The sequence below is a fragment of the Bombina bombina genome, chromosome 6, assembly GCF_027579735.1.
Source record: "Bombina bombina isolate aBomBom1 chromosome 6, aBomBom1.pri, whole genome shotgun sequence".
Classification (NCBI taxonomy): domain Eukaryota; kingdom Metazoa; phylum Chordata; class Amphibia; order Anura; family Bombinatoridae; genus Bombina; species Bombina bombina.
Genome location: NC_069504.1, coordinates 560,181,533 through 560,194,852, shown reverse-complemented (window position 1 = coordinate 560,194,852; position 13,320 = coordinate 560,181,533). Strand labels below are relative to the sequence as shown.

Here is a 13,320-nt window from a genome sequence, read left to right as displayed (position 1 = left end):
GATGTATTCTTGCACACCTCGTATTCTTTTAGAGGAGATTTTAGCTACTTGGACGACATTGATACCCCTGTTGTTGTCAGCCCTTGGAAGTTTTGTTTACTTTATCTTTCTAAGATGTTCCTTCTTATGAGGAAGTGTTTCTAGATGTGCGTTGGACATTTTCACAGGAATAGGAGAAGCTAGGGATACCTTTCTCTCTGTCTCTTGTCCTTTAAAGGATTTTCCTGTCGCTGACTCCATTAAAATGCCCGGTGCCTTATGTAGAAAGTGAGCTTTTCTTCTGTTAAGTGTGATCAGTCCACGGGTCATCATTACTTCTGGGATATTAACTGCTCCCCTACAGGAAGTGCAAGAGGATTCACCCAGCAGAGCTGCATATAGCTCCTCCCCTCTACGTCACTCCCAGTCATTCTCTTGCACCCAGCAACTAGATAGGTCGTGTGAGAGGACTATGGTGATTATACTTAGTTTTATATCTTCAATCAAAAGTTTGTTATTTTAAAATAGCACCGGAGTGTGTTATCACCTCTCTGGCAGAGTTTGAGGAAGAATCTACCAGAGTTTTGCTATGATTTTAGCCGGAGTAGTTAAGATCATATTGCTGTTCTCGGCCATCTGAGGAGTGAGGTAAACTTCAGATCAGGGGACAGCGGGCAGATGAATCTGCATAGAGGTATGTAGCAGTTTTTATTTTCTGACAATGGAATTGATGAGAAAATCCTGCCATACCGATATAATGTCATGTATGTATACTTTACACTTCAGTATTCTGGGAGAATGGTACTTCACTAGAATTACACTGTAAGAAAGACATAAAGCTGTTTAATAACTAGAGATTATGTTTAACGTTTTTGCTGGAATGTAAAATCGTTTTCATTTGCTGAGGTACTGAGTGAATAAATGTTTGGGCACCATTTTTCCACTTGGCAGTTGCTTAAATCTGTTTTTTCTGTCAGTTTCTGTTCTCCCTCACTGCTGTGTGTGGGGGGGAGGGGCGCTTTTACTATGCATCAAATATTTCAGTCAGCAACTCATTGTATTCCCTGCATGATCTGGTTCATCTCTACAGAGCTCAGGGGTCTTCAAAACTTATTTTGAGGGAGGTAATTTCTTTCAGCAGAGCTGTGAGAATTATAGTTTGACTGAAATAAAAACTTTTATTCTGTAATTTGTTTCCTGCTTTCAGAAATTGTTATCTTTGCTAATGGGATTAAACCTTTGCTAAAGTTGTGTTGTTTACAAGGATTGAGGCTATAACTGTTTCAATTTATTAATTTTTAACTGTCATATATCTTCTGTACTTCTTAAAGGCACAGTACGTTTTAATATTATTCTATTTGAATTGTATTTCCAAGTTGCAAGTTTATTTGCTAGTGTGTTAAACATGTCTGATTCAGAAGATGATACCTGTGTCATTTGTTGCAATGCCAAAGTGGAGCCCAATAGAAATTTATGTACTAACTGTATTGATGCTACTTTAAATAAAAATCAATCTGTACAAATTGAACAAATTTCACCAAACAACGAGGGGAGAGTTATGCCGACTAACTCGCCTCACGTGTCAGTACCTACATCTCCCGCTCAGAGGGAGGTGCGTGATATTGTAGCGCCGAGTACAGCTGGGCGGCCATTACAAATCACATTACAGGATATGGCTACTGTTATGACTGAAGTTTTGGCTAAATTACCAGAACTAAAAGGTAAGCGTGATCACTCTGGGGTGAGAACAGAGTGCGCTGATAATATTAGGGCCATGTCAGACACTGCGTCACAGGTGGCAGAACATGAGGACGGAGAACTTCATTCTGTGGGTGACGGTTCTGATCCAAACAGACTGGATTCAGATATTTCAAATTTTAAATTTAAACTGGAAAACCTCCGTGTATTACTAGGGGAGGTGTTAGCGGCTCTGAATGATTGTAACACAGTTGCAATACCAGAGAAAATGTGTAGGTTGGATAAATATTTTGCGGTACCGACGAGTACTGAGGTTTTTCCTATACCTAAGAGACTTACTGAAATTGTTACTAAGGAGTGGGATAGACCCGGTGTGCCGTTCTCACCCCCTCCGATATTTAGAAAAATGTTTCCAATAGACGCCACCACAAGGGACTTATGGCAAACGGTCCCTAAGGTGGAGGGAGCAGTTTCTACTTTAGCTAAGCGTACCACTATCCCGGTGGAGGATAGCTGTGCTTTTTCAGATCCAATGGATAAAAAGTTAGAGGGTTACCTTAAGAAAATGTTTGTTCAACAAGGTTTTATATTGCAACCCCTTGCATGCATTGCGCCGATCATGGCTGCAGCGGCATTCTGGATTGAGTCTCTGGAAGAGAACATTGGTTCAGCTACTCTGGACGACATTACGGACAGGCTTAGAGTCCTTAAACTAGCTAATTCATTCATTTCGGAGGCCGTAGTACATCTTACTAAACTTACGGCGAAGAATTCAGGATTCGCCATTCAGGCACGCAGGGCGCTGTGGCTAAAATCCTGGTCAGCTGATGTTACTTCTAAGTCTAAATTGCTTAATATACCTTTCAAAGGGCAGACCTTATTCGGGCCCGGGTTGAAAGAGATTATCGCTGACATTACAGGAGGTAAAGGCCATGCCCTGCCTCAGGACAAAGCCAAAGCCAAGACTAGACAGTCTAGTTTTCGTTCCTTTCGTAATTTCAAAGCAGGAGCAGCATCAACTTCCTCTGCACCAAAACAGGAAGGAGCTGTTGCTCGCTACAGACAAGGCTGGAAACCTAACCAGTCTTGGAACAAGGGCAAGCAGACTAGGAAACCTGCTGCTGCCCCCAAAACAGCATGAATTGAGGGCCCCCGATCCGGGATCGGATCTAGTGGGGGGCAGACTTTCTCTCTTCGCCCAGGCTTGGGCAAGAGATGTTCAGGATCCCTGGGCGCTAGAGATAATATCTCAGGGATACCTTCTGGACTTCAAATACTCTCCTCCAAGAGAGAGATTTCATCTGTCAAGATTGTCAACAATCCAGACAAAGAAAGAGGCTTTTCTACGCTGCGTACAAGAGCTCTTGTTAATGGGAGTAATCCATCCAGTTCCACGATCGGAACAGGGACAGGGGTTTTACTCAAATCTGTTTGTGGTTCCCAAAAAAGAGGGAACTTTCAGACCAATCCTGGACTTAAAGATCCTAAACAAATTCACAAAGATCATTACCGGTACCTAAGGTTTGCCTTCCTAGACAGGCATTACCAGTTTGTGGCTCTTCCATTCGGATTGGCTACAGCGCCAAGAATCTTCACAAAGGTTCTGGGTGCTCTTCTGGCGGTACTAAGACCGCAGGGAATCTCGGTAGCTCCATACCTAGACGACATTCTGATACAAGTTTCAAGCTTTCAAACTGCCAAATCTCATACAGAGTTAGTGCTGGCATTTCTAAGGTCACATGGATGGAAGGTGAACGAAAAGAAAAGTTCACTCGTTCCACTCACAAGAGTTCCCTTCCTGGGGACTCTTATAGATTCTGTAGAAATGAAGATTTACCTGACAGAGGACAGGCTATCAAGACTTCAAAGTGCTTGCCGCACTCTTCATTCCATTCAACACCCGTCAGTGGCTCAATGTATGGAGGTAATCGGCTTAATGGTAGCGGCAATGGACATAGTACCCTTTGCACGCTTACACCTCAGACCACTGCAACTGTGCATGCTAGGTCAGTGGAATGGGGATTACTCAGACTTATCCCCTTCTCTGAATCTGGATCAAGAGACCAGAAATTCTCTTCTATGGTGGCTTTCTCGGCCACACCTGTCCAGGGGGATGCCATTCAGCAGACCAGACTGGACAATTGTAACAACAGACGCCAGCCTTCTAGGTTGGGGTGCCGTCTGGAATTCCCTGAAGGCTCAGGGACTATGGAGTCAGGAGGAGAGTCTCCTGCCAATAAACATTCTGGAATTGAGAGCAGTTCTCAATGCCCTCCTGGCTTGGCCCCAGTTGACAACTCGGGGGTTCATCAGGTTTCAGTCGGACAACATCACGACTGTAGCTTACATCAACCATCAGGGAGGGACAAGAAGCTCCCTAGCTATGATGGAAGTATCAAAGATAATTCGCTGGGCAGAGTCTCACTCTTGCCACCTGTCAGCAATCCACATCCCGGGAGTGGAGAACTGGGAGGCGGATTTCTTAAGTCGTCAGACTTTTCATCCGGGGGAGTGGGAACTTCATCCGGAGGTCTTTGCCCAAATACTTCGACGTTGGGGCAAACCAGAGATAGATCTCATGGCGTCTTGACAGAACGCCAAGCTTCCTCGTTACGGGTCCAGATCCAGGGATCCAGGAGCAGTCCTGATAGATGCTCTGACAGCACCTTGGGACTTCAGGATGGCTTACGTGTTTCCACCCTTCCCGTTGCTTCCTCGATTGATAGCCAGAATCAAACAAGAGAGAGCATCAGTGATTCTAATAGCACCTGCGTGGCCACGCAGGACTTGGTATGCAGACCTGGTGGACATGTCATCCTGTCCGCCTTGGTCTCTACCTCTGAAACAGGACCTTCTGATACAGGGTCCCTTCAAACATCAAAATCTAACTTCTCTGAAGCTGACTGCTTGGAAATTGAACGCTTAATTTTATCAAGACGTGGGTTTTCTGAGTCAGTTATTAGTACCTTAATACAGACTAGGAAACCTGTTACCAGAAAGATTTACCATAAGATATGGCGTAAATACCTACATTGGTGTGAATCCAAAGGTTACTCTTGGAGTAAGGTTAGGATTCCTAGGATATTGTCTTTTCTACAAGAAGGTTTAGAAAAGGGTTTATCTGCTAGTTCATTAAAGGGACAGATCTCAGCTCTGTCCATTCTGTTACACAAACGTCTGTCAGAAGTTCCTGACGTCCAGGCTTTTTGTCAGGCTTTGGCCAGGATTAAGCCTGTGTTTAAAACTGTTGCTCCACCATGGAGTTTAAACCTTGTTCTTAATGTTTTACAGGGCGTTCCGTTTGAACCCCTTCATTCCATTGATATAAAGTTGTTATCTTGGAAAGTTCTATTTTTAATGGCTATTTCCTCGGCTCGAAGAGTCTCTGAATTATCAGCCTTACATTGTGATTCTCCTTATTTGATTTTTCATTTGGATAAGGTAGTCCTGCGTACTAAACCTGGGTTCTTACCTAAGGTAGTTACTAACAGGAATATCAATCAAGAGATTGTTGTTCCTTCTTTATGCCCAAATCCTTCTTCAAAGAAGGAACGTCTACTGCACAACCTGGATGTAGTCCGGGCTCTAAAATTTTACTTGCAGGCAACTAAGGAATTCCGACAAACGTCTTCTCTGTTTGTCATTTACTCTGGGCAGAGGAGAGGTCAAAAAGCTTCCGCTACCTCTCTTTCTTTTTGGCTTCGTAGCATAATTCGTTTAGCTTATGAGACTGCTGGACAGCAGCCCCCTGAAAGAATTACAGCTCATTCTACTAGAGCTGTGGCTTCCACTTGGGCCTTCAAGAATGAGGCCTCTGTTGAACAGATTTGCAAGGCTGCAACTTGGTCTTCGCTTCATACTTTTTCCAAATTTTACAAATTTGACACCTTTGCTTCATCGGAGGCTATTTTTGGGAGAAAGGTTCTTCAGGCAGTGGTTCCTTCTGTATAAAGAGTCTGCCTATCCCTCCCGTCATCCGTGTACTTTTGCTTTGGTATTGGTATCCCAGAAGTAATGATGACCCGTGGACTGATCACACTTAACAGAAGAAAACATAATTTATGCTTACCTGATAAATTCCTTTCTTCTGTAGTGTGATCAGTCCACGGCCCGCCCTGTTTTTAAGGCAGGTAAATATTTTTTAATTTATACTCCAGTCACCACTTCACCCTTGGCTTTTCCTTTCTCGTTGGTCCTTGGTCGAATGACTGGGAGTGACGTAGAGGGGAGGAGCTATATGCAGCTCTGCTGGGTGAATCCTCTTGCACTTCCTGTAGGGGAGCAGTTAATATCCCAGAAGTAATGATGACCCGTGGACTGATCACACTACAGAAGAAAGGAATTTATCAGGTAAGCATAAATTATGTTTTCTACTATGGCTCAGAGAACTTCGATCCCAATGGAGGATAGCTGCTCCTTTACGGATCCATGGATAAGAAGCTGGAGGTTTATTTGATCATCTAGAGCGATTCTTTGTCTCCTTAGACTTGCTGTGCTAGCCTGCGGGGTGTTGTGGCTGACATCTTGGTCAGTTGAGAAGCCTACCAACGGCTTGGTGGCACAGCCTAGGCTTTCTATCACTGCAAATGCAGGTTTCATATCCAATTTGACCTAGATGACCGTGGCCATATTTGGATTTTATTAATGTTTCCTCCAATTCCAAGCTTCTGGCTCTTCCTTACAAGGATAAGACCTTGTTTGGACCTGAAAGTCTTCCTTTCTCTCTACAGAGACAGTCCAGTCTGTTGGACTTCCAGCCAGTCTTTGTTCGGGGGGTAGCAATCTATGTTTTCCTCACAGGTGCAGATTTTTTAGAGTATCTGCAGCCCAGGTATGTTGAGTCTTTCTTGAACTGGGTTCAGGACCTTCCTCTCTGGGAGTAATAGTTCCAGTCTGGAAACAGGATCTAGGTATTTATCTTGAGTTTCTCAGAGTTTAGTCCTTCAAAGTAGTATACTTTCTCCTTTGATTCAAGAGGGTCTGTTCTTGGCGAACATGGACCTTAAGGATGTGTATCTTCTTGTTCCCTTATCCAGGATCTTCTCAAGTTTCTGATATTCATCATCCTAGAAGGACTCTTTAGGTCTTGGAGAGTTGCATGGATGGGAAGTGAATTTAGGAAAGAGTCCCCTTGTTTCTTCTACAAGGGTGTGTTTTTTTGGGGACCTTTTAGATTCTCTATCTATGAGCATATTTCTATCGGAGGTCAGAGAATCAAGGATTTGTTTGCTCTTACCTCTCTCTACAGTCTACGGTTTGGCCAACAGCATGCTATAGTGGTCCGGTAGATTGTTTAGCCATCTTGTAACCAGAGGATGGGAATTGAATTCAGCTGTAGCTGATTTTACCTTCACTGTTCAGTGGCACAATGTTTGGAGGTAATTGGTCTGAAGGTCCCAGGGATGTCATCCCTTTTCTCTAGTCCATTTGAGAGCTCTGCAGTTATGCATGCTCAGTCAATAAAGCGGTGACCATTCGGATCTTTCTTAGAAGATAGATCTGGTTCTGCTTTAAGAGACTCTTTTCCATGGGTATTTGTCTCAGGGCGCATGTTTCTGGAGATATTCCTGGGTGATTGTGACCACGGACGCTAGCCGGCTGGGCTGGGGAGCAGTCTGGAATTCTTTAACGGTGCAAGGACTTTGGACTCATGAGTACTCTGTTCTCCATCAACATCTTAGAGTGGAGATTTTTCATCTGAGGGCTTGTCTTCAGTTTTCCTTAGCCGGTTTATCAGGTTTCAGTCAGAAGATTTCACCTCAGTGGCTCGGGGAGGAACTTGGGGTTCCTTAGTCATGAAGGAGGGGGCTCGGCTTTGTTCGGTGGGTGGTAGCTCACATGGGCTGTTTATCTGCCATCCACTTTCTAGGAGTGGACATCTGGGAAGAGGGCTTCCTGAGCAGATAAAGTTCTCATCCGGGGGAGTGGGTTCTCCTTCCGGAGGTGTTCTCCAGGTTAACCCTCAAATGGGTCAGATTGGATTGATAGCGTTTCGGCAGAATGCCAAGCTTTCAAGGTCAGAGATCCGCAGGCAGCCCTGATAGTTGATCTGGCGGTTCCTTGGGATTTTTGTCTTTACTGTTTGTCTTTATGTTTGCACTGTTTATCTTTTTCACAAGTCCATTGCTCGTATCAAACAGGAGGAAGCATCAGTACTTTTAATAATAGCTCCTGCATGACTTTGCAGGACCTGGTCTGCAGACCTGGTGAAGATGTCATCTCTTACACCTTGGATGCTGCCTCTGAGGAAGGATATTTTTACTCGGGTTCTATTCCTTTTTCCAGATATTGTTTCTCTGAAGCTGAGTGCTTGGAGATTGAACGCTTAGCTCTATCTAAGCGTGTTTTTTTCTGAGTTGGCTATTGAGACCACGATTTAGGCTACTAGAAAGTTTACCTCTAGGTATTGTGTAAATACCTTTATTGGTGCAAATCCAAGGGCTGCTCTTAGAGAAGAGTTAGGATTCCTCGGATTTTGGCCTTTTCCAAGAAGATCTGGAGAAGGGTTTTTCATTAAGTTCTCTGAAGGGGTTTCTGCATTTTCTCAAGCGTCTGGTGAATGTGCCAAATGTGCTTTCTTTTTGTCAGGCCTTGGTTAGAATCAGGCCTGTGTTTAAGTCTGTTGCTCCTCCTAGGAGCCTTATCCTTGTTCTAAGATTTTTGCAGCAGGCTCTGTTTGGGCCTTTGCATTTCATAGATATTAAGTTATTATCTTGGAAGGCTATGTTTTCTTTTTATTATCTCTTCTGCTCTGAGAGTTTTGGAACTCTCAGCTTTGCAGTGTGATTTGCCTTACCTTATCTTTCATGCTGATAAGGCGATTCTTTGTAATAAGTTGGGGTTTCTTCCTAAATATAAATATTAATCAGGAACCTGTTGTTCCTTCTCTATGTCCTAATCCTTCTTCTTATAAAGAATGTTTATTGCACAATCTGGATGTTGTGGGTGTTATTAAATTTTACCTACAGCCAGTCCTCTGTTCTGTTTGTGGGTTTGTGGGTTTCTCAGGAATATGTAGGGTCAGAAAGCTCCTGATCCTGTTTTATAGTAGTGAAATATAATTTGTTTTGTTTATGAGACTGCTGGTTAGCAGCCTCCTGAGAGAATTACAGCTCATTCCACGAGGGCTGTTTCCTCTTTTTGGGCCTTCAATAATGAAGCTCTGTGGAACAGATTGCAAGGCTGCAATTTTGTCTTCTCTGCATACTTTTTCAAAATTTTCAAAATTTAATTCTTTTGTCTTGGCTGAGGTTTCTTCTGGGAGTAAGGTTCTTCAAGCGGTGGTGCCTTCTGTTTAGGTCTACCTGTCTTGTCCCTCCCTAATTATCTGTGTCCTCTAGCTTGGGTATTGGTTCCCAACAGTAAATGATGAAGCTGTGGACTCATCATATCTTAGGCAAGACAACAAAATTTATGCTTACCTGATAAATGTATTTATTTCCGGATATGGTGAGTCCATGGCCCCGCCCCTTTATTTCAAGACAGTTATTTTTGACTAAACCTCGGGCACCTCTACACCTTGTGGTAATCCTTTTTTCTCCATTTCCCTTTGGTCAATTGACTGGGGGTTGTGGAAAGGGAAGTGATACTTTAACAGCTTTGCTGTGGTGCTCTTTGCCTCCTCCTGCTGGCTAGGAGTGATATTCCCAACAGTAAATGATGAAGCCGTGGACTCACCATATCCGGAAATAAATTTATCAGATAAGCATAAATATTCTTTTTCCAAGTGTAGTTGGATAATTTTTTTCATCGTTTTACAGTTAATACATCTGGGGTTCAACATGGCTCATCTCGAATTGAGAACGGGACATCAACCAGAGGTAATATTATTTTATATTGCAAGTTATTACTACTATTATTTTTATTATTTGAATTATTAATCTTTTTTTTTTTTTTTTCCATTTATATATTCTTAAATTTAGGAACAATTCAGCTTTCCAGTAACCACTTTAAGACTCCATGTACATCAAATCCAAGTGTTTTGCCTGTTACATCTATATACCAGCCTACAAGTAAAGCAGCTTCCAGCTCTGCCGTAGTACAACCACTGCCAAGGCCAATTGTCTCCCCAGAAGCATTAAAGAGACCTATCACTGCATGTATGCCGTCACATCAACCACCCAGAGCAAGCCCTACAATACAACAGCCTGCCTGTAGGACTGTAACAGTCTCTTCAAATTCTCAGATAACAAGTCGAAATATCACCTTCCCTGCAATGACCCAGCCTGCCCTCAGACCAGTTGCAACCATAACTGCACAGCCTGTTATATTAAATCAGGTATTTTGATTTAAATATAAATTATTTTATCTATATTGCTTTTTACTGTAACCAGTTTCTAAAATTTATAATGGGCCAGATTCTGAGTGGAACGCAAATGTTTGCATGCAAGCAATAAGGGGTTTATCATAAGTGTTTGCACTCGCTGAGCTTATCGCTCATATTACGAGTTGAAAGTAAACGTGATCACGTTTTACACTAGAATGATTACCGAAACTTCAGAGCTCTGGCTAACTGTTTTGCAAAACAAACAAACAATTTGCACAAAACACATCAAAAATACACGACAAAGTACAGTTACACTCATAATTACACCATCAAATAAAAAATATTTAAAAAAATATTGCACACAAGTTTTTTAGAGGCTCAAAGATATGAGGTCTCAGGTAGGCAAAGGGCTCTAACATTGAGATATATACATGTCTAGAGATGTACACACACTCATACATATAAACACTTATATAGACATATAAGCCCTTTGCAGTTAAGTAGATGAAAAGATGTAAAAGCAATATTCATATTTAATAAAGGTTTTAACTATGTATTTCCTGTAAATATTTCACATGAGAATATGCGATAGTGGTGTCCCCCCCCCCCCCTTTTTTTTTCTTCATTGACTTCTACAGGGAAATAAATGAAAGAGTGCCCCATATTCTAAGTTCAGCATTTTGCGCTTGTCTGGCTTGCGCATGAGCGAAAACAATTTACTTTCTACTCATAATACGAGTGCAAACCGACAAGTGTAAAAATCTTATTTCTAGCATTTCGCGTTCGAGCGGGAGTGTTAATTAGTGCTCCACTTGTAATCTGGCCAAATGTGTATAGCAAACGTTTTACGTGGCTGTATTTGCTGCTTTGATATATGTAAAAATGGAATTCAAGATAATGCTGTTGGACTTGTTTTATTGTAACCAATAATATTTAAAGGAATATGAAACCCAGAAATGTATTTTGAGATTCAGACAGAACATTCAATTTTAAAAATATTTCCAATTTACTTCTATTATCAAATTTGCTTCATTCCCATTTTATTTTTTGTTGAAGAGATACATAGGTATGTCTCTGGAGCACTACATGGCAGGAAATAGTGCTTCCGTCTAGTGATTTTGTTTATCGATAATATTCATGCAAAACTGTTGCCATATAGTGCTCCAGATACAAGCATGCTCCTGAGCTTACGTTCATGCTTTTCAACAAAAGACACCAAGATAACAAAAACAAATTGATAATAGAAGTAAATCAGAAAGTTGTTTTAAAAATACATGCTCTATTCTGAATCATGAAAAAAAATTTGGGCTTTTAAGTGGAAAAAAAAATATTTGAATAAAACAAACAAACAAAAAACCTGTCAGTCTGTACATACACACTCTAAAACTTTTACTTTGTGGAAGCACTTTTCTCCAACATAGGTGTGTCCGGTCCACGGCGTCATCCTTACTTGTGGGATATTCTCTTCCCCAACAGGAAATGGCAAAGAGCCCAGCAAAGCTGGTCACATGATCCCTCCTAGGCTCCGCCTTCCCCAGTTATTCTCTTTGCCGTTGTACAGGCAACATCTCCACGGAGATGGCTTAGAGTTTTTTGGTGTTTAAATGTAGTTTTTATTCTTCAATCAAGAGTTTGTTATTTTAAAATAGTGCTGGTATGTACTATTTACTCTGAAACAGAAAAGAGATGAAGATTTCTGTTTGTAAGAGGAAAATGATTTTAGCAACCGTTACTAAAATCGATGGCTGTTTCCACACAGGACTGTTGAGAGGAATTAACTTCAGTTGGGGGAAACAGTGAGCAGACTTTTGCTGCTTGAGGTATGACACATTTCTAACAAGACTTGGTAATGCTGGAAGCTGTCATTTTCCCTATGGGATCCGGTAAGCCATTTTTATTAAATAAGAATAAAGGGCTTCACAAGGGCTTTAAAGACTGGTAGACATTTTTCTGGGCTAAAACGATTGATTTATAAGCATTTTTAATAGTTTTTAGCTTTGAGGAGTTATTTTATTCTTGGGAATTATGTTAAATAACCGGCAGGCACTGTATTGGACACCTTTTTCACTGGGGGCCTTCTCTAATCATAGGCAGAGCCTCATTTTCGCGCCACTAATGCGCAGTTGTTTTTGGGAAGCAAGGCATGCAGATGCATGTGTGAGGAGCTCAGATACATAGAAAAAGCTTACTGAAGGCGTCATTTGGTATCGTATTCCCCTCTGGGCTTGGTTGGGTCTCAGCAAAGCAGATACCAGGGACTGTATAGGGGTTAAATATAAAAACGGCTCTGGTTCCGTTATTTTAAGAGTTAAAGCTTTCAAATTTGGTGTGCAATACTTTTAAGGCTTTAAGACACTGTGGTGAAATTTTGGTGAATTTTGAACAATTCCTTCATACTTTTTCACATATTCAGTAATAAAGTGTGTTCAGTTTAAAATTTAAAGTGACAGTAACGGTTTTATTTTAAAACGTTTTTTGTACTTTGTTATCAAGTTTTTGCCTGTTTAACATGTCTGAACTATCAGATAGACTATGTTCTATATGTGAGGAAGCCAAGGTTCCTTCTTATTTAAATAGATGTGATGTATGTGACACAAAATTTAGAGAAAATGATGCCCAAGATGATTCCTCAAGTGAGGGGAGTAAGCATGGTACTGCATCTTCCCCTCCTTCGTCTACGCCAGTCTTGCCCACACAGGAGGCCCCTAGTACATCTAGTGCGCCAATACTCCTTACTATGCAACAATTAACGGCTGTAATGGATAATTCTATCAAAAACATTTTAGCCAAAATGCCCACTTATCAGCGAAAGCGCGACTGCTCTGTTTTAGAAAATACAGAAGAGCATGAGGACGCTGATGATAATGGTTCTGACATGCCCCTACACCAGTCTGAGGGGGCCAGGGAGGTTTTGTCTGAGGGAGAAATTTCAGATTCAGGGAAAATTTCTCAACAAGCTGAACCTGATGTGATTACATTCAAATTTAAATTGGAACATCTCCGCGCTCTGCTTAAGGAGGTGTTATCTACTCTGGATGATTGTGACAATTTGGTCATTCCAGAGAAATTATGTAAGATGGACAAGTTCCTAGAGGTCCCGGGGCCCCCCAAAGCTTTTCCTATACCCAAGCGGGTGGCGGACATTGTAAACAAAGAATGGGAAAGGCCCGGCATACCTTTTGTCCCTCCCCCTATATTTAAGAAATTGTTTCCTATGGTCGACCCCAGAGAGGACTTATGGCAGACAGTCCCCAAGGTCGAGGGGGCGGTTTCTACTCTAAATAAACGCACTACTATCCCTATAGAAGATAGTTGTGCTTTCAAAGATCCTATGGATAAAAAATTAGAGGGTTTGCTTAAAAAGATGTTTGTTCAGC

At 41.8% G+C, this 13,320-nt stretch overlaps 1 protein-coding gene across 3 annotated transcripts in view; it reads left to right on the top strand.

The window, feature by feature from the left end:
• Positions 1–13,320, top strand: part of ZNF280D (zinc finger protein 280D) — a 420,194-nt gene that overhangs the window by 64,871 nt on the left and 342,003 nt on the right. For all 3 annotated transcript variants that reach the window (XM_053717512.1, XM_053717510.1, XM_053717511.1), the window contains 2 exons: positions 9,438–9,497; positions 9,600–9,955. In XM_053717512.1, the coding sequence (XP_053573487.1) occupies positions 9,438–9,497; positions 9,600–9,955 (416 nt within the window). The remainder of the gene's footprint in view (positions 1–9,437; positions 9,498–9,599; positions 9,956–13,320) is intronic.